General features: G+C 43.2%; 1 protein-coding gene across 1 annotated transcript in view; it reads left to right on the top strand.

The window, feature by feature from the left end:
* LOC143347817 (protein expanded) overlaps positions 1-24,944 on the top strand; it is a 90,870-nt gene extending 65,926 nt beyond the window's left edge. Inside the window, exons 5-13 of the mRNA XM_076777373.1 lie at positions 4,465-4,544; positions 12,562-12,641; positions 16,961-17,201; positions 17,489-17,764; positions 17,841-18,006; positions 18,077-18,379; positions 19,328-19,606; positions 20,150-22,005; positions 22,299-24,944. Coding sequence (XP_076633488.1) covers positions 4,465-4,544; positions 12,562-12,641; positions 16,961-17,201; positions 17,489-17,764; positions 17,841-18,006; positions 18,077-18,379; positions 19,328-19,606; positions 20,150-22,005; positions 22,299-22,775 — 3,758 coding nt within the window. The 3' untranslated portion in view covers positions 22,776-24,944. The remainder of the gene's footprint in view (positions 1-4,464; positions 4,545-12,561; positions 12,642-16,960; positions 17,202-17,488; positions 17,765-17,840; positions 18,007-18,076; positions 18,380-19,327; positions 19,607-20,149; positions 22,006-22,298) is intronic.
* The last annotated feature ends 1,087 nt before the right edge of the window (positions 24,945-26,031 follow it).

Below are 26,031 nucleotides of genomic sequence, written 5' to 3'. Positions count from 1 at the left end.
AGTCACTCGATGGTATACGTAATCGACGAAAAATGTAACTTTCAAACTAACTTTTATAGTATCGTTCTGAGTTAGAAGAGTTTAACCCGTCCAAGTGATCTCGGCAGAGTCAAGGTCTGCTCCGCTTATTATCCATTAAGACTGTTTTTTCCAGGGTTACGAGGGCCCTAAGAGCGAGCTTAAGTTGCATAGTGTTCCTTTCTTCGAAGAGTTTCGTTCGAGGCTGGCAGAGGCGGTGTACGCGTCGCTACTCGTGTAAAAGATAGCGAACGCGAAGCCAGAGCAGACCCGGAGGAGCCCTCTCTCCAGCAATCAGGGGTGATTACGGGTGTAATTACCGTTACGGCACATTGCTTCGCCACGAGAAGGGATAGGGAACATTGTTTCTTTTCTGGGAAACCGACTGGTTTACTGGGATCGTTCCTTCGCGGTTTTTTCTCGTCGCGAAGCGCGAATCCCCGGCCACGATTCTTTTCCTTGGTTCTGTCAGCCGCTGGTATCCTTCGTCATTGTCAGGATCGCGTGATTTCTCCTCTGTAACATACCAGTGACGCCACCGTGTGTCCACGATATTCGTTATTTTTATTAATCGAGCGATTTTGCCAGGAATTCCGATCGCTTTACGGCGAGCCGTCCGTTTTGGCTCGAGCCTCGTTCGTTCCGGAGGAACGTGTACCGTCATCGCGAAACAACTTGCACGTAAATGGTATTTCGCTTTCACGAACCGAGTCTAAGCGTTTTACGACCGTTTGACGATCCACGGTAACCTTAATGCTGACTATTTCCACTTGGACTGTCGATGGGACCGATGACTGTTTTGAATCATCGATAGTTTTTGCAGTTGAAATTTACCGTGCTCGCGTCGACCTGTTTCGATGAAAGGTACGAGGACGACACAGAGTTCGTAGATCACGGACGACAACGCGTACGTAGAACTAGCGTGTTGCGTAACTATTCCTGCTGAGATTAAACTTTTCGAAGTTTCCTTGATCTATCGACGATACTTACACTTTTTACTGTATCAATATTGCATAAGGTGCTTACGAATCTCTCTAATATAACAAGACTGTATTGATATCTCAACGATATCTACTGTTTGTGTTATACTACGCGAAGTGCCTATAATGCGTCAATGAACTTACTTGGACATCTGTTTCACGTCAAAATAAAACGTGAATGATACGACCTATCGTTACTCGAAGATTTATTAGCGTCGAAGTTGCGCGAAATATTAAATACAATCTTTATTATCTCGAGAAGACTCGATGGTTGGAATGCTTCATTAAATAAGAGTTTATATTAGACAGGAATTGATTATTATATTTGGTTATCGCTTGTGCCAACATTTGAAAGCTTATAAATACAGCGTAACTAAGAAAGCTTGTAATTTGACGATATCGAAAGATTTATCATAGTCTAAAATGAAATGACTATTTTTAAAAATAACATTTAGAACGAAAATAATATCTTTCTAGAAATTTGCGGACCCCGACAGAGAATCGCTAATCTGTGTCGTAGCGTGAGCCAACGCCGGAGAACATAGACCAATTATATTTCGTTGTTACGAAGGTACTCTTCCTGTCAGTTATCCGGATTCCAGGGCAACTTTGCGTCGTCTTTGCACTGTTACTCGTTTGGACAAGAATTTATCCACCTGTCTCCCTCAATTACTCTACCGAACGAATGCACTACATTTCGCGCGATTACGCCGCGCTGCGTTTCGAGCGATCAACGCGAGTGACTGATTGGTTCGGCCTTACGCGAACGCGGTACCGCGATTTTCCCTATCTTGCTCTCTTTCCTGCATCTTTGTCGAGGCTCGTAAAAAAGTAAGAACGTTGCCTAGGCTCGTTCTGGGCGTGGCAGTCGACAAAAAGAGCGAGCGAGAAAGAGCGAGAGAGAAAAAGGGAATGGGTTGAAGACGGACAAAAAGGAGGATGAAAGGAGTCGGTGGAGGCAGAGAAGAAGAGAGACAGAACGACGTAAGATCTTGCTTGGTCCGTGACTGGAGGGAATCTCTAGTGGGATAAGATGGACCCCATGGGCCCCGATGGTTGGTTATACGAGGGCCAGGGTTAGCCCTCGGGCAACATTCCCCGGTAATGGTCGGGTTATACCTCGGGTAACACAGGTGCCCTCGGCTACGGAGGGAGAGATCGCAACGAAAGAAGAACTTCGGGCTGACTTACGACTTTCTCGATCACTCGCGGGACGTCTGTGCTCTCCCGACGATTCGCGCCAATTCCGGGGATCGAAAACGGGACGTTCGCGTTTTAACGGAGAGCACGATCGGCTCGAGGACACCGGGGAACAACGATACGATCCCCAAAAAAGAAAAAAGAAGAAAAGAGAAGACTGTTTTTTCTTTCTCGCGGGGGAGGAGGTAGGAGGCGGTAATTCGAGGCACATTTTTCGTGGCTTTCGGCCGCTCACAATGCCCTCTGAACTTTTCTTTTTAATGACTGTGCTGACTCTTGCCGGGGCCACAAGAAATACGATGTTCTGACCTTCTTAGGTCGCCACCCCCAACCTTCTTCTCCCGTCCGCCTTAACCTTCCTTCTTCTCCTTCATCTTTCTTTTCGTTCGTCCTTCTCTACTTACTCTTTTTCGTCGTCTACCCCTACTCCTCCTCCTCCTCTTCTTCTTCTTCTTCTTCTTCTTCTGCTTTTGCTTCCCTCGGTGCTTCGTCCTTCCTCTCTTCTTCTTTCACGTCCGAAGGAAGAGGCAGCAGAAAAGAAAGCGGAGAGACGTCGGCGAGGCCCGGGTTGGGCCTCTTCACCACGGAGAGTGCATTACATCCCCCCGGCTCCTTCTTCTTTCATCCTTGGCCGGCTCCACCGCGGAATGTGGCTCGATCCGCTCCTTCGTGTCTGAAAGGCAGCATGCCACACGTGGCACCGGACGTCGACGAGGCGGACGGCTCGGTGTATCTCGGGCAAATCGAAATATGCTAAATACAGGGTGTCCGAGAATCCTCGACTCCTACTTGCTCCGAGGAAGAGGAGCAGAGGGAAAAAGGAGAATCAGGGGAGGGGGGAGGACGAAAGGGAGACAAAGAAGAACGGAGAAGAATCGAGGCGCGGCTCCTTCGAACACGAACGACACTACCCGGACCGGCTTCATGACGTGGAGTTTTACCGAGGAGCAGATGTTTGAAACCTAACCTATAATGATTCTCCGATGTACATACAAAACGCCCGGGTATATACTCGTACGGTTTATGATTCTGCCGATGAAAGAGCATGACGATAACATGTTTCGTGGCGGCCTCGCCGATAATGGTAGTTCTAAACGGGACGAACAGTTTCGGCCAGTGACATCCGTTGCATCTTTTACGCGTTCCTACCATTACTACCAAAACTTCCATTACCTAACTCATTCTTTTCTAAAGATCGACTTGTACAATTAAAAAACAAAAAACGGCTCGTACGTATACAGATAATTTCGCGACCTCGTCGGTTAAAGTTTGCCGACCCTTGACCTATGGTGGCCGAGTTCCGAGGTCCAAGTCTGGGTTACCCGTAACGTTTTCCAGGGCTGCGACCCGCGTCTATGATCCCCGAGTGCGAAGGGGCCCAGTTCCAGGTTCCAGATCGAGTTCCAGTTCGGAAAGCGCGTCGCGTTGTCGCGCCATGAGGGTCTGGGACCCGAGTGTCTGGCCCCATGTGGGCAGGACAGGTTTGGGGGCCCTCTCATTCACGAACATCTCCTCGCCGACAAGCTCTTTCATTGTTTCGCTCGTTTAGGGGTATCGGCATTTCGGACCATCAGCCGTGCAAAAAGTCGAGCGATGAGAATGGATCTCCGAGCTCCACGCAACGACCATATCAGGGCACCGTGAATGCGTATGTGCGGGCCCTTGTACGGGCCCATTTGGCCCGACCAAAGCCCCCGAATATCGCGAGCCCGCCGTTCCGACCAGCTTGTATTTGCTCCGCGATTATAATAAAGGAACACCGTCGCTACCGATAAAATTAATTTGTCAGCCGACAGGGACGACCGGAAACCCTCGGGTTCTCGAAGCTGGACGTCGCTGAAGAAATCAACGAGAATACCTCGTGCAAACCTTACCAGCCATTTCTGTTCAATCTCGTTTCCAAAATTATCGTTGCTTTTATTCGATAGATACAGAAAGGAAATCTGTTATCGAAAAGAATTTGTTACGTATAATATATTTTATGCAAACGTTTGATAATATTTCTGTTTAGTTTCGGTAGCAATATTATTAAATAGATAATGTCGGAAGAATGATAGCAAGATGGAAATATCAATCAGAATGAAATGAATTATTTAAAAATAAATTCTCTCCTTATTTTGTATTTGATTTATCGATAACAAGTAATCCGAAAGACAGAACGTTTTTCACGTAAATATTCAGAAAAATTTCTTTTCGAACGTTGATAAATATCACGAGCCGTATATAATTTAATCAATATTAATTATCGTATGTTTTAATGTTTCAGATGGCGAGTACCTTTTCGTCGATCCCGAGAATAAATTAAGCAAATACGCTCCGAAGAACTGGCGAAGTTCTCATACATACGTAAGTGGCTAATCTTACGCTGACATATTCATTATAAACGTTCCAGTAGGCCGCTATAATAACATATTAGAAACAAATTTGCCTCAATGCACGCGATCGATGATTCTTGTCACTTTTATTTTGATACTGCATTACGACGAAATACGTGGCGAAAAATGTAAAGAATACGATAACTCGATTGCCGATTCCGCACGTCATCAACTAAATGTGATACGTTCTTACTATGAAATTACACGCCAACATCAGTTAGTCTCAAACTGGAAAAAGAATCAGTTCGTCAAAGTTGTTTCGATCTACATCATACTGCAAAATCGTTTTTCCGAATGAAATTTTTAGCTCGGTTATAAAAATTTTGACAATTTCTTTTGATGTAAGTCTCATTTCTTAACTTTGTTATTTGTTATCGAATAACCTTAAATTATAAGTGGTTGCAATCGTCTAAACAACCGCTATTTTCTTAAGAACGTAGAAGTATAAGGTGTTATTTAAAAAAAATGAAGGCGACCTTGTAATCTTCAAAACCCCTCTATCAGTAAAAAGAAATTATTACTGTTGCATTACGGTCCCCTTCAGACCATACAACTTTTGTTAACAAAGTTTTCTTGTATCCCTAAAAAAAACGGAGATTAAAATTATCGTCCCACCCGCATGTTTAATTTTGCTCTCGCGAGTCACGACAAAATTACGTTACTTTCGTACAGAATGTTTGCAACAACCGCTCAAATGAAAGACCGTTTTACGATGCTATTGACAAATATAATATATGACAAATCGACGTGACAGCATTCACTGAATCGACGACTATTAAAGAAGAATGCAACAAATGGACGCGAAGAGCTCGAAAGGTTCGCGCGGTCCTCCGTGTTCGCCGTGCAATAAATTTTACTACAAAACGATAATCATTAATCACCGTATTGAATACGTTTTATCACGATCGAATCCATTCGATCGGCTCGGAAATTATTTTTAATATTCATGCAAACTTATGAAATTTTAATTGTACGCCGTATCGATCATCCGCGTTGGCTCACCGTCGTAAAGTATCGAATATTTTTGGTAATATTAACCTCGCGCTCGGCAATGGCATACGTTTTACCACGTATATACATATAATGCTCGCGAATTGGTTTGTGCTCGAACGGTACGTTTCGCCGCGAGGAATCAAGAAAAAGACGATTTCAGAGCAAAAGAAAGAAGCACGCTCGCGGCGAAAAGAGAAGGGTGCGTAGAAGGGCCTCTTCGGTCAAATTAGCATTTCCATCCGTGGGTGCACGATGACGGCCGTGGTTTTGCCCGGAGGGTAGCGCTAAACGAGCGTACAACAGCAGTCCTCTTCAAGACGAGTAGCTTCGCAATATACAGCGTTGTCGCTATAAAAGCGAAACTGATGTCTGCGTTAAGTGCAAAAATTTTATCCCCACTACTAGGGTGGATCCCCCTTGGAACCAGCCACGCGAGTTATTTAACACGCCGACGGGTCGTCGAGCGGCTCGACGGTGACTAAAAAATAAAAAATAAAAAAAAAAAGAAAACAATCGACGAGATAAGTCCTTGCGTCGATAAAACTTTTTATATCGTTGACTTTTTCTTAATGCAAACGTTACTGTCATATTCGTTGGATTCTTCCGATTGAAATGGGACTAAACACGATACAATTTGAATCGTGCGCGTTTAGCAAGCGTTATATATCGCTTATTAAATAAGTAAACGTGATCCAATTAATGTAAATGTTCTGGTGAACGTTTCGCGAATAATCAAACGTTAAAAAGAATATGAAATTCTACCGTTGTTTATAAGCAATATGGTGGTTTTTAAACTGCGCCGACTGCCTCGACCCACAGTAGCTCTTTTATTTTTTTCTTTCGCTCACTGTCCTTTTCTGCGTTCGTCGACGCTACCGTGAAGAAGCCGGGACTGCCTCTGTCTTTTTCTTTTGCTCAAACTCATCGGTGTCCCTTTCTACGCGCGGAATGACCGAAGAAAGTGTCGACCAAAGGGTACCGAATTTCGCGTCTATGACTCGATAAATACGAACGGGTTTTGTTTTTATCGTGACAATATTATACCCCGGTAATTCGTCGTTGTTATAACTGGATATCAGTGGTACTTCAAGTTCTCTGCCCAGAGCCCAGACTGATTGCGAGCCCCGCTACTGTTTATCGTCCGAGCAATACATATTTTACACGCATAGGTCCTTTAATCTAACACGGTGATATCACATTTTATCAGGCTGTTTTTCAATCAATTTAATTTCTAGAGTAAACAAGAAATAGAATAATTTTGCAAGGATCGTCACAGAGATTCCGTATTATCCGAGGTGCTATGAACTTTGTAAAGTATTAAGACATCTGTGGAATGTAATAGAAGAGAATTAAATAATTATGTAATTGAACTTAAATGCATACGTGCAATATTGCACTATCGAAACGTTTTTCATAATTTTGTTTTACGATTTATGAACACCCATCCGTATCATCCGAGTTTTCAATTATCCAAGGCAGCCTCGGATAATCGAGATTCTACCGTATTAAAAACGCGAGTAAAACGTTGGAACGGGCCCGGTATGGCTAGGGAACAACATCGCCGATTCGAAGCTTTTCCCCGTTGGCGAAGGCTCGAGCCGCAGGAATTTGTCAACTCCGCAGAATGCGTCCCGATCGTCGGACACCAGGACTCGAGCGGCTGAAATTGCGAATGGGACCTCTTCGGCGGGCCCCGAGAGAGACAGAGCGTGCCGCCTCGTGCGATATCTTTGTATCTGCTCGGAGCGGTGGGACCCCCGTTTCGCTAATGACGGTCCACACCAATAACCAATAAATACTGGCCCGGTAAAACCGGGCTACCGGACTACGTGCTTATCTCGGGGGAACATCGGCCGCGAAGATTTTCTGCAACCGTGCGAGAGGTCTTCGGCTATTAAAACTGGGCCCCTCCCCTATCGGCGCTTTCTTAGTTCTCCCCACTTTCTATGGGGCCTCTTTCGCATTCCCCCTTTTCATCCCCACCCCTAGCTACCTTTCTCTTCCTGCCCACGGGGTTTCGCGAACGCGCGGCGCGCGCACACCGCGCGGAATTTCGTTAGCGGACCACAGCCGGCGTTAACAACGAAGCGTAATCGATTGACCGGGACTCTGGGCCTTTTTCAAGCGTATACGCACCGACGATGGAATGCGACGCGTACGTAGTAGCCCGTCCAGGCTACCGCGTCACACTTTCGATTTCCATTCCATCGACGCCAGGGGTCGTTTCTCAAAATCCCCCCTACTCGTCCACCCTTTCCTAAACGCTGCACGAAAGGGAGGAAAAATTCTAACATTAGCGGAAAAACTATCTGTGCGCCACGACACTCTCGGCTTAATCAATGGTAAAAATTTTCCTGTCGATTTTTCTTAAAAATTCGTTTGTGATTTTTAGTAATTTTACTTGACGTTGTACAGAAAAGTTCTTTAATACTTTCTTGTAGGAATCCATGAGCTCTACTTCCTCCCAAAATTTCGATGACGTATATTCACTATTGTAGAAGTTATGATCGTTTGAAAATTGGACCACTTTTATGGGGGGTTTTTCACTTTATGGGGTTAAAGATCAATTTTTCGAACATTTTTAGAATTTCTACGTATTCTTTTCAAAAATATGCGTTGTTTGCATTTAGAAATATTCAAATCCGCCAATCCGTTCAAGAGTTATAATTTTTTAAACATACACATGAAATTTCAGGGGAATCAGACATTAGTCAGACATTGTATTTTCGATAAGGAATTTTTTTCTCGTAAGTGGGTAGGATTTCGGGGGTATGTCTATTGACCAAAAATTATTCTAATTGATCCCTGGAACTAAAAATAATTTTTTTAAAACGATTTGAAATTTTTTAATTTTATCGAAAAATTTCACACCTATTCGAATTTTTTTCTCGTAAGTGGGTAGGATTTCGTGGGTATGTCTATTCACCAAAAATGATTGTAATTGACCCCTGCAGTCGAAAATAATTTTTTAGAATGATTTGAAATTTTTTTTCTCAATCAAGAAATTGATATTCTTGATTTTTGTCTTATTTTGGCTTCTAGAATCTCCCATCGAGCATATGTCGTAAGGAGGCATGTAGTTAAAGAATATACTATAGTTAAAATTGATATATTCGTGTGATTGATGCACTTACGAAATTGACTAAAATTTTCTGAATGTTAAAAATGTCCATCGTGGACTTATAGCGTTTAGTTGTCCGAAAAAATGATTTTATTTGACAAAATTTCGTGTTGGCAATTAATGTCGTTTCTTTAATGACACCTGAAGCTTCGTAAAATAATATAAAAAATTGATGTTTTAAATAGTGTTGCTTTCGAAAAATAATTGAGAAACTCGCGCGTAAAGCGTCGTGGAATTGTTTTCCAGTTGGAATGGGCACGGAACGATCTCGTCGCGTTATTCTTTATACGTTCGTTTGCATATTGCGCGATGAAAAAATAAGGGTGATTGAGATATTGTTTGACATAGCAGGCGCGTTATGATGTATAGCGTTGCTTACTAATGGACAAGTTTTATCGATGCACGCACTATATCCAGTCGAGCATGCTGTAGAAATACTTATAAGTGGGCGATTACCGTTCCACCCGATATTTTTCACAAAGTGGCAACGCGTCAGGCGCCAAGTAACGGCAGTAGTCAACATCAACAATACATTCCTGAGAAGCTACCTAAAGAATCACGCTCGTACAAACGTGTCGTCGATTTCACGCTGTCTGTTACAAACCGTACGTTGCTCTTGGTGAAAGGTTGCAACGTCCCGGCCAACCGTATCCGTATCCATTTTGAAAAGCAATTCGTTCCCGACGTCCGACTCTTGACGTCGAATTTTACAGCTGTTGCCCGAGCTTGTCTCACCAGGTTCGAAATCAACGACAGGTTCGAGTCTCGGGTAATCACGAGCTCGAGAAACTAAATGTTACACGTACCTGCGAGAGGATCGAGGAGAACGCGGAAATCACTGAGATATTTCGTAACTGCTCTAAAGAGCGCCATATTGCGTTCCCAACATTCTTTGCTCGACGTTGTGATCGAAGAATCGAGAACAAACGTTAAAAAATGTATCGAGAGTCTTCTTTTTCCTTAGAGAACGACACGTGTTTTATTAACATATTCCTTAGATGCAAAAATAATTGGATAAGTTGCACAACATCCGGAGCGATACGGAATTTATAGCTGTCAAACCGAGAAAAATAGTTGGACGTATTAAATATAGTCCGAGTGTTATTTATCGACGGTGATTTTTCTGAAATTCTATTCGTAGGGTATGCCAGCCATTCGTACGAGATATGTGCATGCGTTTTAAATAAATCTTACGCAACCGTTGCGTGCTGTTTGAAGTTTAATAGTGTCTTTGCGAGGTCGTTAAATACGCAGGAACAACAGAATCGAGAGAAGGTAGAACGAGACTGGTAACCAGCAGTTTGCGTGTACTATGTAACGCGTGAATTGTAAATATGTAAATGATATTTTTTTTTTGCTAAAGATTCTTCTTTATCCGTCGAGGATCGGTAGAGTGGAACGAATACGGTCGCGATTGACAGAGATCTATCAGCGCGATGATCAGCGGTACACCTGCTCCGATAGCAAGCTAGATAGGCGTCGTCTACATTCCGATAGTACAGGCACCAACCGAGGTACACGTAACCAGTAGGTCTACACCGTCCACGTATGTAAATTCACGGGTGTTTGTTCCGGACTCTCGATTTTAGCGGCGACTATAGCCGCGGGCCGTCCATGAACGACCAGGATAGAAGGACGAGGGACAGAAGTGGGAAGATGGAGAGGCATACACCGAGCTGGATTAATATTTATGGTTCGTAAAATATGCGGATGGGCCCGACGGTATAATTTGCTACGATTTAACTGGAGGGTCTAGGTCTAGACGCAACCGAGAGAAACCCTTCTCGGTTTAATTTTCGGCTACCGAATTTGGACCCGGCTTCGTTATTGGTACCTGTCTCTCCTCGTTCTTTCTTCGCTCCAATCTTCGGTCCTCTGTCCCCTGCCGTTCCCCCTCGATTTTTCTCTTTTTTTAATACCTTTCGTCTCTGATGATCTATCGACCATTCCGTACACGCTCGAACAGCGCCGGTATCCAGCGCTTCCTTCCAGTTTCTATCGGCGAAACCCTCAGAATCCTTTTGATTGCTCGATTTAAATAGAATGCCTACCCTACCATCGAGATAGATCGCGGCGATAATGGCGGGAGGAAATAAAATTAGATCTAGATCGACGTTCTCGTCGAAGGCTTTTCGCGTAATCGACCATCGGCTACGTGATTTGTTTTAATTCCACGTGTGCCTTTTATGGTTGAACGCGTTCGGCTTACCGGCGCATTGAAACAGGTTAATTTCGCTAAAAAGTGTCTACCTTACGGAAGAGTATGATCACTATACGGGATCCGTAGAAACGAATGGTTTTAAACGGTTACCAACTGTTTCGAACTGTTTCGAAGTATTTAGAAAGGATATTTCGAAAACAGTTTTTACTGTTTAAAGTTTGTTTGAAAAATGAACGTTCCTTCCGACCCAATATTTTCGAAGCTTTTCGATTTCGCTTTTGGGGTTCCATTAAAAATCGCTACGAGCGTTCCGGGCGACCCGATGTATTTATCTCTCGATAACGCTGACAGCGAAATATTAAAGATATTAAAAAAGTCGTCCTGTCAGGTTTCACCGAACCCAACAGATGGTCTCGTTATCGATCTTCGGATCTACCAGTCCCGAGTTTCACGGAGCCGAGGATCCTCCAGTCGAATTTAGTCCCGATTCCCGGTGGAACGCGTGTAGCTACCGTGCTTGAGCGCGCGTGGGTCGTGAGACGCGTGGGCGTATTCACGGTTTGGTGGTTTCGCCCACGTTGGCGGTTTTTCTTTCGTCGCGGTAACAGTCGCGGAGGCTGCCGAAGTTAACGTTCGTAGAATCGTCCGTAACGGAGTAAATCCAAGCCTCCATCAGCCAAGATTTATGCCTCTCGCGGTCTCAATTGTTAATAAAACGCGCGCGATATCGGGTGTTATCGATTCGACGACAGGAATAATGCGAACGCGCGCCTTTGTTCGATTTAGTTGATCGACGGGGTCGCGTTACTTATTCTAGTCATCGAGAGAACAATCCGATTATTAAAACAATTCATTGTCTCGGAATCTCGTGCAACGAGGGGCGCGAGTGACCGCCGGATGCGATCGATGCTAATCCGGACAAAATAACGGACGTTGATGTTACTTTGCGCTATTGTTAGCGTCCGATTAGCGAAAACAAGTGCTTAGAATCGATTTACGAGAACGTTCTTACCCCTTGGCTCGATTTTTAGTAATACGGTGGACGATATTTCTGGAAGAACATCATGGTATGCCAGAAGTTCCTTTATTCTGTAAATATATGTATGTTATTAGAGTTTATGGAAATTACTTGACCGAGGTGAGAACGAAATCGTACGAGAACAGTATGCTTTCCTCGGTGTTGTTTTATCGCGAATACAAGAAACTATTAATTATTATTTAAATAGAAAAGTGTCATGTAAGAGGTTCAGGTACCGTGCTTCCACGAGAAGAAGGTAAAGCGGTGAAGATCGGTGACAGCTAATCAGCGGATTATAACAAAAGTGGGGGCGTAAACACGCTGTGCCTTCTTTTCATTGAAGGATGACAACTTTACCATTTTAATTTGCCCAAAATTGTATACACGTTGATGGGTGTGGTTATACATATGGACGATAGTGTAGGTCTTACATGCGAATTTCAAACTTTACGCTCAATTTTTTCAGAAACAACACAGAAAACCCTAGACCTAATTCAGACCCTAGATTTTATAAATCTATATTTCAATTTCTGATTTATACTATGGTCGGAGTTCGTTGTCGCCATAAATGTTTTTTATGGCGATAGTAGGAACCCAAATATTAACGATAAATGTAAATAGGAGAAAACAGAAAGATACATCATAAGAAATTGAAATTTAAACGAATTTTAACTGTATCATACTTTGATTTGCAGGGTTTAGACAGCAGCGGACGGCCAGCTTTCGTCCTTTACTTTCGAGTTCGTTATTACGTCGACACACCGTTGCTCTTAAGGTAAGCCATTAACCCCAAACTCAATTTTCACGGGCTCCAAAGTATTTAAAATATTTATACGTAGGAATAGATTGGGAATAAAACTCAAACTATGCTAGTTTTATTTACAGTAATCAGAATACAGTAATCAGTGATACAGAATAAAGTTTGTTTCCTTTTTGTTAAATATTCGACTGAGATTTTCCATATAAATTACACGCAGTGTTTCATGCAATTGCGTCCTGTAGAAAAATTGGCAGAGGGAAACGTAAAATGTACTTTGGTTTAACATCGATATTCCGTTCGCCGTCGCGATCGGGGTAAATTCGTTCCCTGCGGGCTCTTAAAAGCAGAAAAAGTCCCCCGACGAATCCGCGATCGAATCGTAAGCGCGAATAAAAACTCCGGTAGTCGGATCGAGCCCACTGGCTGACAAATTATTCACTCGAAAGAGGCTGGCCTCTCGTAGGAAGCTAAATTAGTCGAGGACGCTCCGGCCATCGGACGGGCCCCCAAATGGATTGCAGAATTAATCGGAGTAATTAGCGTTCCGCTTCAAATGCTCCCTTGCGCCACCTTATCCGGCCAAACTGCCAAACCCGCGTAGCCTACCAGGGCCCCGCCTTTTGCCCTTTTTTTTTTCTTCCTAGTCGCGGCGTATCGCGATTATAAGGGTTCCTGGCTCGCCCCGAGGACCGAGAAGGATGGACAGTCGAAGAAAGGAAAGAGGAATTATAGCTACGGCGAGAGTGAAACGAAACGAAAGAGTTTGACAGTGTTGCGCACATGTGTTGCAACGCGTTCGAAAGTCTGACGGGCGCGAGGGAGATAGATCGGTATGACTGGCCGAGGGAAGCAACGAGGATAGAGAAACGGGGAGCGACTGGAACGAAGAACGTCCAAAGGGTGGCTGGGCTTTGGCTCCCTGGATCTCCCTCACGAAACGAAATCTCGACTCCTGTCCGGTAGCTAAGTGCTACCTACTCGTGTAATTATAAATTATTACGTGGCGCGTGATAGATAGACCGTGTGCATTAAATGAAAGCACTCGTCCCGGTAATTATACTGATATGCAGTTGCTTTCTGATTTCCACCCGAAACCCGTGATTCGCATCGGACCCCGCAGCATTCACCACACGTTCGCGTCGACGAGGATTTAATTCGTGAAAGGACCCATGGCTGACCAGCCGCCGAATATCCGACTCGATTCTCTCGTTAGTTCATTTTTCTATTTTCCGTTCTTCGTTTTATACACGCACGTCGCACAGTGGGCCAAACGACGAGGTTTTCGACGGGCAAAAATCAAAGAAATTAGACGGAGCAATGAATTTTGCAGGATCCCAAATTCAGAATTCGAGTATAGCATTTTAACCTTTGAAAATCAACGTTAAACTTGAAGTATTTCAATAAAATTGTGATTTATCCAATACCATGTACGTATCCCATAAATTGTATTCGATGTATATTGTATTCCTGCATATGGAACACGATAAAAGTGAAAATAATGAAGTATTAGATGCTTAAACTCTAATTTGACTGTGAATATACGATACATTAAAATTTCCATAGAAAATTGATTTGTAGCGGCAACAGAAGCGACAGAATCGAGAATGTGAAACGCAAAATGCAGCGTTTACGCCGTTGGCTAGCGCTTTCGTAATCGCGTCTTGTTGTTTCGCAGATTTATGGGGTTAGTTTCTATTGCTATGCGTGGTGCGTGCGAACTGTATCGAACGTGACTGTGCGAAGCTCACGTGGCCTGAACAGGTAGAAATGCGTCTCGCTTATCATTACGCAAAGTTGCATGACTATGTGTCTTTCGATGCATGTTGCTGCGGCGATCTGCAACGTAGCACAACCAGAACCTGTGCTGTTGTTCGAGGATCGTTGTCTCGCGATCTGTAACTTTTTCTTAATCTTTATTGCAACTATTTGTTCCCAGCGCATACGTTTCATTCCCCGAGGATTAATAACGAAATCATGATTCGTTAACGAGGAACATTACAAGCAACATTATATTCGAATAATATATAACCATTAACGCGCTAGATTCGTTCAACGTTTCTACAATATAGTTATACTGCATTCTGATAATATCTGAAGAATCATCTCATGTCCAAGGCACAGAAAGTGCCAGAATATTAACAAAATATTATTACATTCCCCTATTTCAAATTTTCTATCTTCGTTTCTATAGGTTGATCGTCGAAAATGTTTCGTTTACTAAATTATGCTCGATAATTAACGTTTTACTATATTTTGATTTTACCAGCGAAACATAAACCACAGAACGTATTATTTTATTCTATTCGATCTAATGAAGAGAATGGCGATTGTGCACCACTTGTTTATATCGTTTGAGAGTGGCCATTGAAACGAATTTAATATCGTACGATGTGGTAATAGTGCCGGAACTCTGGGGACCAGGGTCCTTGCTCAACCATAATTCCAATACGTATTAGGTTCTCGTTATTAGTTTTTATTCCTCGCCACGCGTCACCTTGAATATTATTATGTCACACCTTGATAAATTCGTTTTGGTAGCAGCTTTCACGCGATATAAACAAACCAATAGCTTTCCAATGCAAGCTATTAAGGTCACCTTCGTATTCTGAAGTATATTGCAACATCTGAAAATTGACAGGAACCGACCAATCCGTAAAAGGCAACGAAACCTTTCCCTCTTCCATTTTTCTTTTTAGTAAAACTTTCAAATCGCTGTATCGAAATGATTACAATAAACGCGACATTTTCAAGAGACTCGCTTATTTGGAAATCCTGCAAAATTATACCAACAGTTTCGCTAGGAGTCCTCCATTCTTAACGATTACAGTATTAAGTCACTGTTGACTCTTTACCTCGGGATTACCACGTTTGGAATGCGTCAATTCAACAGGATGGGAAACTCTTGAGCAATTCATTCTCTGAGAATTTCCTATTACATATGATTTTGTAAATACGTTACGATATTCCGACACTTTCTACTCTTAGCTATAATCCAGGGTCACGCGTACCTCTTCAAAAGTTCTACGTCAATTATTAAAATGACTCGAATAACCTAAATTTTCAAACTAAAATGTTAGAAAAAAGAATACAACGTTTCACGTATGAAAATATCGAGATCTTTAAAATGTTTTGTTTTCAAAATATTGTCTCGATTTAAATGCTTCACCCTTTCTAAGTCGGATGCAATCAAACAATATTGTTGCTATTATTTCAGGAGCACCCTCTATATTTTAGTTAAAATATTCCACGTACTATGTACCGGTCGGTGTACAACGGATAGCGTATCGAATCGCGAAAAACCATTTGCATAATTTATAATGGTAACCTTGCCATTTCTATGAGATAAGCTTCTCACGGTCGCTGATCGTTTCCTACTCGTGGCGGAGGAACCAAAAGGGGAAGGTGGTAGATCGATCGAAGTTCGGTGAATGGTTCTCAAATATTTCCGACACGGTCGCTGATATAATGAATCGTATCGTGACTGGTGAATAATTAAATCCCGTGCTTCTATGCAGATGAATTTTTTTCTTGCACTAAACCTTTATTATGCCTACGGACAAGTCGGTCGACGTTCTTATAAAGACATTCCACTGCACGGGTCGAAACACGATGTCCTGTCAAATTCACGTGCTGTTACATAACTCGATCGCGTTAGATTTAATTCTTTTAGCTGCTCTATCGAGTTGTGAAAATAGAGTTTCAAAATCTGGTGATATCGAGCGACGAATACGCGAGGACAGTTTTAAAAGCAAGTCTGTATTTTTTACGACGTTTCGAAGGAAAGTTTTTTATGTCATTCTTAAAATTTGTGAGCATTATTCGTAAAACATTAAACGTTACAAAACATTCTTATCGATAAAGGAAGAAATTAAAAAGATATTGATACGCAACCAGCGCTAAAATGGTCTCGTGTGGAAATTTTTTTATTTGTTTCTACCTTTACTTAGGAACTTTTTCTTGTAGAGTCATGTTCAGTCTCTCGTTTATTTCAAGTCATCCGTGTTATTTGAGAGATGCAGCCTGATTTAAGCTCCAGAGTGATCGAAAATTAAGTTTATCGCGGTGGTCGTCTAACGTCATCGAATGTACATCAAAGTAAAACAATAAACATCAGTTTATCTTTAGTAGTTTTTATCCAATTGGAAACCCCGTTAGAAACATAGCATTTCGTCTAAAGTTCAAGATACGTGCCTTAATAATTGTACAAGTAGCAATAAAAGAATTTGACGCGCCAAGAAACCTTACTTTTTGATCAACCATCGTATAATATCTCTGATTACTAGATATTATAACCCGTTGCGTCAGGTAAAAAAGGAAGTAACGATTTGTTTTAGCGATGAGACAACGCGCCACCACTATTACCTGCAACTGCGAGACAATGTCGTCAGGCATGGCGGTGGGGTGGAGAGCCTCCATCCTCACCATCCCCTACACGAGCCATCTATCGTTACGCCATTGCTCACGCTCGCGGGTCTTGCCCTACAAGCCGATCTTGGGGACTACTCCGAAGAACGACACCGGCCACACGCAGGATATGTGGGATACTGCAAGCCCACAAATTACCTTCCGCCTCACGTAAGTCCTTAATTCACACTGAACTCTAGAAACAGAGAAGATTCAGAAAATTTGACGAATACTTAGAAAGAACACTTAATAAAAACACTTGTAAGGCATGGCTCGCACCGATTTCGACAAAATGTATCTACAACTTTAGCTATCGAGCCGATTATGAGAAAATTAGATGTTAATTAAGTCTGGCACTGTGTAGATGCATAGGTCTGATAAATTTGGTTGAAATCGGTGCCTGATGGTTGTTAGTAGGAACAGTAGTCGTTTAAACGTAATGAATGATCGTGGCTTAGATGTGCCTCGAGTCAAATGTGCTCGCCGTGCTCGCGGCTCAGCACAGAGACAACCGGGGCCTATCGAGGGAGGAGGCAGAGCTGCAATACATCCGGGAGGCGGTGCTGCTGGAGGCGCCGCTCAACGCTCACCTCTATCGACTCAGACGAAGCAAGAACGAACCAGGCCCGGGACGCATACTCCTCGCGATATGTGCTCGTGGAGTGCGAGTCTACGCCGAGGAGGAGACACCGCGGGTCTTCGCCTGGAATAACATCGGCAAACTCTGCTTCGACGTTAGTTTCTCCTCGTCTTGTTGACCAAACGTCGCCAACGAACGCGATTTAACACACGATCTCCTCTTCTGTGCAGCGCAAGAAGTTCGAGATTCGCGCTGTCGATCAGCCGGACAAGCTCACTCTCTATAGCGGATGCGACGACAAAAGCAAGCTGCTTCTGGGACTTTGTCGAGACACCCATCAGTTCTCCATGGCCATAGCACCTCGAGTGAACGAAGCGAAGAGGCGCGAGGAAGAAGGTGAGTTTTCGATTATCGACGATCGGATCGAGTAAAAAATAATGGTGAGTTTGATTTTGCGTGATCGCAGAAAGGAAGGTTCTTCGCGACTGCTACATGTATCCCGCTCGATGCAAGCTGAGCTTAACGGCACGCGGGGCGCGCGGGGATCAACGGATTTCCGTGATCTCGAGCACGTCGTCTAACACAACTTCCGGAATTGTCAGCGATCGGGTTCATAGCGAGGACGAGCCGGATACGGCGCCCGCTTCGACCGAATGTCTGCCACGTCTTACTGAAAACACATCGCACACGGGCGTCCAGGTTGTCGTCAACGGCACCAACGCGGACGAGGATCGTTCGATGCCGTTGTCGCCGGCCTCCACCGTGGACGGTAAGCTTATCGACGGTTGCATATAAATTTTTTTTATTTGTTTAGCTGCGTCAAGACCTAGTCGCACTAAATGGAATTGAAATTACACTGTTTTCCGGGGGGGAATGCCAACCACACGAACGAGATTCGTATAGTTTTTTTTTTTTTTATAAGAATAGCGTAGGCAGGTTTTTGCCTTGAACTTTTCCACCTTATATTGCAACAGCTACCAGGGTTGATCGATAGTTAAGGTTTCTAGGCCTACAGAATATGTCCTAGACAAGAGGAACGATAAAAACTCATTTTAAAATAAAGTATTTATTTCACTCTTAACGTTCACATTTATTTTTCCACGTAATCACCATTTAGTGGAGAACATATTTTTTAAATAGAAAATAGTATGAATCGCACATTTGGAAGATCTGGTTTTAACAATTTTTTAAATTCTGAAGTCGTACAGTAGCTCGAGTTACGAGTTTAATTTAAAAATATTATATAAGAGTTGTTACGCGAACACAGCATCTAGCGATTTCCCCATCTTCGTCGTATTACCACGTTGACAGTAAATATGATTTATTAAAATCAGCGCTACCTTTTGCAACGTCTATCGCGATAAACGATATAATTCTTTTTGGGAAGCGTGCCAGGATTTCTCGCATTTTGTACCCTGTTGGCATTAACCCTTAAGTGGACTCTCGATCACAACTAAATCATTTTACTTAATGTTGGTTCTTATCAAGTTGGTAAATGGAAATCAACTTTCCTTTGAAGCATTTAGTAAACAATGAACTAATGGAGGATAACATACATTTTCAAATAATTATATTGATATATATTAAACAATTATTAGTTTTAAACCTGCGGTCCCGATAATCCACTTATGAGTTAAAATTACACCTTTGCTGCTCGCAATGACTACGAGCAGAATCGTAGAGTGTTCTAAAAATTGTTCGACGATTTTTATTATAGAAGTCGACGGAGCTGATAACACACCTACGACGGCTGCGCTGAGGTTAGCGTCGAATGCAGCGACGGCGGCCGAAGGGTCACAATGTAGCAGCAGCTGCAGCACCGTCGTGGTCGTGAACGCACCTGCTGGTGGACCGCCGAGAATGCGTCGGACTTCAGCAACATCCAGTCTGGAGTTGGGTTATTCGCATACGGCACAGAATTCAGCGGTTTCGTCGGAAACCGCTAGCTTTCCTGGCGCCATTTACGACAGGTGCAACAAAGTTGGCAAATATGCAGGTGAGCCTCGACCAGTTTTCTTATTTTCGATCAGCCGTTGTCGAGTTATATATTCTTCGATAAATTATATTTAGTTTCCGACCACAAGTATATTCTCGATCGGATCAACAAATTCCTCGGGCGCCTATGTTAATTTGAGGATCTTATGTATTTACACAACATTCTCAACGATCAAATGTTCTACCCTGCTCAAATAAAACTAAACGCACCATGGAAAACATTGTCAATATTTCTTCTTTTCGAAGTAAAACTGTATACTCGAGGTCAAAGCTTTCGGATGGTTGCTGCATCTGTCTTCAGCGATTCGCCGTCGTTTCGCAAATGTTACAATCTGCATCTTCAGGGCTGGAGGCTCCACACGCAGGTTGCAACATTTACTGGAACCATCCGGAAGCCTTAACTTCGAGTATAGACTCAGGCCGCGAAAGCCTTAAATCTCAAAATAAAACTGTTTACCTTGACCTATAGAGATATCGAACCCTTCCCACGAATGTGCAATTTCACGTATCCATCGAATAAGTGAAGAAAAAATGTCGTTTCTAGGTACAGATATCGCGAGCGAGACCAGCGGGGTATACACACTGAGAAGTAGCGAGATGCAAGACGAGAGAATAGGAGACTTGTACTCGCCGACTGGAGACGCCAACGAATCTTCGGCAGCGAGCGACGTGTGCGCTTTAAGTTCCGTGCAGTCGACGACCGACGAGGCTTCGGTGACGTCTGGCTTCTACACCATCCACAGCGGCCTTAGATCCGAAACGAGCGACGTGTACACGGAAGATGTTAGCACGGAAGACCAAGAGCCAATTTACAGCGTCTGTAAAGGCGACGACGACGTCGTGAACGTGGTGGCCGCGATGACGGTAGTTTCGTTGGACCAACAATTGGACGATCCTAGGTCGCGCAGCAACAGCATTCTGAGCGCGGGAAGCTTCAGAGGCGACGGTAGCGATCCTTCCAGCGTGGGACCACTGTTGTCGGCTGACGAACTCTCGGATCTGATCGTCGGTCGTTATCCACCCCGAAAGACCATCAGTAATTCCATGGATTCCGACTGCGATTACGTTACCATGCCTCCGCCGCCGCCGCCACCGCGGACGGACAGCGACAGGCAGCTTCCTCCGCCGCCTCCTTACCCGGTGAGCATGGATTACGCGACGATCAACTCGTCGCGATCCAAGATACCGGATATCGATCGGGAACCGCCGCCCCCGCCGCCGTACAACGCGACCCGCGGCGAGTTCGTGCCCCTGCCGCCGAGGAGGACCGATCCACCACCGCCACCCCCTTACACGTCGCCCAGGGAAAGGATACAGATACCACCGCCGACACCTCCGAGAAACGACGCTGTGACGCCCAGGGAACCGCCGCCGCCGCCGCCGTACCCAGAAGTTTCGGATGTCACTCGACAAGAGGCGATCTCGACCCTCTATCCGACCACGAGCGAGGAAATCGTTTCGAGGGTCACGTCGACGAAGATACAAACCAGCCTCGCGAACAGCAAGGCAAACATCGGTTTGGCGTCGTCGAAGACCATCGTCGGTCAGGTCCAGGCGAACGACGCGACTTCGATCGCCCCGAAACCGCCGCCCAGAATTCAACCGCCCACTTATCCCGGTGATAAAATGAAACCCACGCCAGTTCACGCACCCGTCGCGGCCCTCGTCGTGGGACCGAATAATTATTTGGACGTGCACGCATCGCGAGGCGGCCCTGTTCTGTTGCCTTACTTAACGCCACCGCCGCCTCCGCCACCCCCACCTCCACCCATGGTTCACCCCAGACAACCTCCACCGCCGCCACCCAGCCTGGCTACCGTTTACACGAGCCAGGTTGCCAGGTCGCAGATCGAACAGTATAAACAACAGCTCTATTCTGACGTCGATTACGTCATGTTCCCGCTGAAGGATCCCGCGGTGTCCAAGCAAGAGTACATCGACGCGAAACAAGGCTCGCTTCTTGCAGCCATGGCCGCCTATCCCCCTCCGCCTTATCCATCCTTCAACAACAAATCGTTGGTTATGTATCGTAGCACGCCGTATCTTCCCGGTTCCTCCTTCTCCTCGCCGTCTAAATACGCCTCCAATCAAAACCTCAGTAGCAGCGACACGAGCTCCAACAATTACTTGCCACATAGTAATCTGAGCAGCCACTACGCTGCTAGCACGAGCTCGCTGTACAGCGGAGTCACTTGTTCGTCGGCAGGAAGTCAGAGTCTCAGACGAGAACCACCCGCGCCCGCGCATCCTCACACGCTTCACGCGTTCTCGAGAACCAGAAGCGATGAGAACATTCTCAAGTGCTTTGACTCTCCCTCCAACATGAAGCTACAGTCTTTGCCGCAACTTAAGCATCGCAGACTTCCGCCGCCGCCTCCGCCGCCTCCCTACGAAATACAGGTACGGTTCCGACGTGTAAATCTATTTTTCTATAGAACAGGTAAATAGATAGAGAACTGTAATATAAACAGTATACAATAATGGCAACAATACGCGCTGTTCCTAAAGTGGTTACCTACATTCAAGTACTAACCGCCCTCAACGTTGCTTAATCAGACGAGAACTAATGTTTCGACCGTTGACAGTATCGTTAATTAGAGCATTTAGACGGGAGATTTTCAAAAAGTAGCGGTGCATTTGCAATTCTTAAAATTATAAGATTTGGAAGTATATTTCTGTATTTCTTGTTGCAGAATCTCGAGAAGAATCAACCGCTTCCGTCGGCTTCCTCGTCATCTTCTTCGCCGAAGAAGACGTCCAAGTCGAGCGTAACGGAGGAGCACGAAGAAGGAAAGGAAGACGGAATGTTGGACATACGGACGCTTCGCGAGAAGAGCAGAAATTTGGATCTGCCGCTGATATCAGCATTGTGCAACGACCGATATCTGCTGAAGCAGACGAAAGCGTTCGTTATGCCGAAGCATCCTACCGAGGCGACGTGTTCGACGTCCACGAAGAACGGCACGAGAAACAACAACGGTGGTACATCCAGTAGAAACAAGTATCCGGTTAGCGGTCTGTCGACGACCCAGATAACGAAACCTCCTAGAAAATCCTCGACGAGTACCCACAAACATCCCGCCGAGGTTAAGGGAAACGCTTACAAGATCGCGAATTCGACGAACGTGTCTCCTGCTAAAAAAGATACAACGAGAGCGTCGCATTCGTAACACGGATTTTGAAAAGTGGCGGCCAGCCCTTCGAAAGTACATTCCAATATGCAACTTGACGATTTCGCGCCAAGTTCTGTCTTTGAATAATAGACAGCGGCGAAAGGAAAGATTCTGACACCATATAGTTTGATCGAAGAAAGAATCGGCTTGGGAGAATTTTTCCTCCACTTTGCTGGCTGAAGATTAACGACGGGATCAAGCATACGCGAGTAACGTAGAAACCGATCAACAAAACATTTATTTAACAGTTAGTTCACTACTGTCCAAGTGGATAGACTCATTCACGACTTTGTATCCTTTATTGTGATGCCGTCTTGTACTTCTATAGAGCTCGTACGTATATGGTGCCCTAAGATAAGTGCTGTTTAAAATAACCTCCAATACTGATTTTATAAAAATAAGAAATTATTTTCTAATTTTCGTATAGAGCAAAAATTATAGTTTGACTTTTTAAAGATTATCCTAAGGTCAGTTCAATGATATGTGACATCATAATCTTCAAAGTGACACAGAGTTATAAAGAAACCTTATAACGAATGTTTTGTTCGTATAAAAAAGAGAATTTTCGAAGGGACTGTAATTCGAAGAATAAAGAACGAACATTATAAATAAATTTCTAAATAAATATATTATCGTGTTACATATTTTTGAATTATATCCAACAAAATGTCAGAAATACGTATAGAAGATAAAAGGGTAGTCTTGGAATAATCTCTGAATTCTTATTTCAAATGGCACTTGGTATATCCTGTGTAACGCATCAGACAACGTTCCTGACCATGATAATGGAGTTAGAGTGGGGGAACTGCGATTTCTAGCTTTGGAACCTTGAATGCCATAGATGTACGATAATTTGTAATTAAAATTTATAGAACAATGAGCAACAAACATTTTATGCACCAGAAGAGGAATATCATTAAATATTTCTAACGCTATGTTCGATGTGTCTGGGGCAGAAAGTGACAGCTCTAGTTTCATATATCTCAACCTACCAATCGTGACGAATTTTCCTTCGACCCGGCTATAAGTACTTATACACCGTTTTTTCTTTTTCTTTTTCTTTTTTTTTTTTTCTTTTTTGTTCTTGAAGACCGTGCTTCTTCAACTCAGGGTGCCATTTTATCGTTTACAATACTTCTGCTCATCGCGAATACTCCAAAAGTCCGATGAGAGTAGGTTATGTTTCGCCTCGACGACGAATTACTACAACGTACGAATCATTCGTAATATTAAATAAGGAGAACCTAAGGCGTCTATTATATACTTTTCATCTCATTTCATCATTATGATCTCTCTGATACTCCTAAAAATTATACTCTTCCCCTGCGAAACGAAGCTTCTGCGTACATAGAATAATAGAAACACCAACAATAAAAAGTTCATTCATTTTTTTTTTTTTCTATTTTTGCTCAAGTAAGCGATTAGCGCAATGGAAATAAATTGAGTACGAATCTCGTGAATCCTAGTAACGAAACCGTAAGTGCTCTTATAAATACTTATCCGTTTACAAGAGCGACGAGTTTATTAGGTACTAAACACATAAATATTTTTATACTCTGAAAGAAGACAGGTACGATTATTGTAACTAGGGAAATAGTACCTATCGATGTCTACGGAAGTAATATTTATTACCATCCAAGTTTTTTGTCTTTGTATTGTTTTTTTAATATCTCTCAATCAGTGCTCGCTTTACGATACTTTCTATCAAAGCGTTTTTAAGCATTTGCGTGAACGTAACTGTAAGTGTAGTTGTCGTTAATATTGATCGTCGATAGTTCACACGGTTATCAGGGATGTTATGTTAAGGGTTAAGTAAAGTTGGTGAGAAAATTTACGTATCGATCGACTGAGAAATTCTGCGAGATAGCATAAATTTGAAGGATTGAACGCATCGTTGGCAGATAATTTTTGGTAACTGCACTACAGGACACGCACTAGAAGATAAACGCGAAACAATTAAAGTTGTAAAAGATCCGCGATATCGCGGACCTTTCGAACATTAATCATAGATCATAGTGTAATGGGTAATAATTTAGACGTAATGTTGACTTATGTTAATTAATACTAGCTATTAATATTGCAACATGAACCATGTCTGTACATAGTATTGCGTGAAATTATAGGATTTGTTGTAGTCGGAAACCTCATGTATGTACCACGCGCCACCTCAGCTACGAATAATAAACTTTTTTTTTTATAATGAAAATATAACCGAAATTTTTTTTTTCTTTCTGAGTTTAGTGGCCTATATTTGTGTGGCTCTTATGTGTTTCAGTCCTATAGACTGCAGCACTCAGTCAAAATGTTTGTGAAGGAGTAAGAACAACTTGAAATTGCTTTGATCACAACGTTTGATGCCATACTCAATTTTAGAGTGCATTAAAGTTTTGTACAAGGTAACTAGTTTGTGGATCACAGCCCTACCATGTACCTCTCAAAAACTTTATAATATTCAACGTTTTCAAACTCCAAGTTATAACTTTCTGAGAATGAGGTTTGACATTAAGTTTGTCGTTCACATGGACATATTATGTCATTCGCGTATTGGGTAATAAATCTTGCATTCTCAAGAAGGTTGCCCATAATGCCAGCTATGTAGAAATTAAAAAAAAAAGGGCTGTGAGCTTTATTGAAAATATATTTTGGTCGTATACGATTTAGGCGCCACCTAGCGTTGAAGACAGCATACTATTTCTCGACAAACTTGGACGTTCTGTCGTAGATGGCTGTGCAATTGTTCGTCTGACAGTAGATATAGTTCCATAGACAAGGTATACGAGTAGACCTTGGTCCATCATTGGACATCAACCGATTAATTTCATTAGAGTAACCAATCGATTAAGATTATTTAAAGATTTCAAGATTATTAAAATATGTTAGGATGTACCTCATTGACAACTACATCGAAAATCCTTATTTATTTAAAAAATAACTCGGTATGGCAGTCAGATTGGGTCATCAAAGCCCATAAGGTGGAAGGTCTATTCGTATACCTCGTGTATGTTTCCCACAGCATCAAAAGAAAAACGGTAGCTTGAAATGTTTATTGTATTTCTTTTACAATCCCAATTCCTACCTAGGATAACCTCGACAAGAATAGTTTTTCTCGAAAATACGTAGGATTTTAATATTTTTAAAACGTTCCAATTGGTCGACACGAGAGTTGTTCTCGCATGTTTCGAGATTAGACCCCTCGATGCTTGAATATTTTCCAAATTTACGATCCAAAATACACAACTTCTCTTCGTGTGCA

Source organism: Colletes latitarsis, chromosome 11 (assembly GCF_051014445.1).
Source record: "Colletes latitarsis isolate SP2378_abdomen chromosome 11, iyColLati1, whole genome shotgun sequence".
Taxonomy (NCBI): Eukaryota; Metazoa; Arthropoda; class Insecta; order Hymenoptera; family Colletidae; genus Colletes; species Colletes latitarsis.
This window is presented reverse-complemented; position numbering and strand designations above follow the sequence as displayed.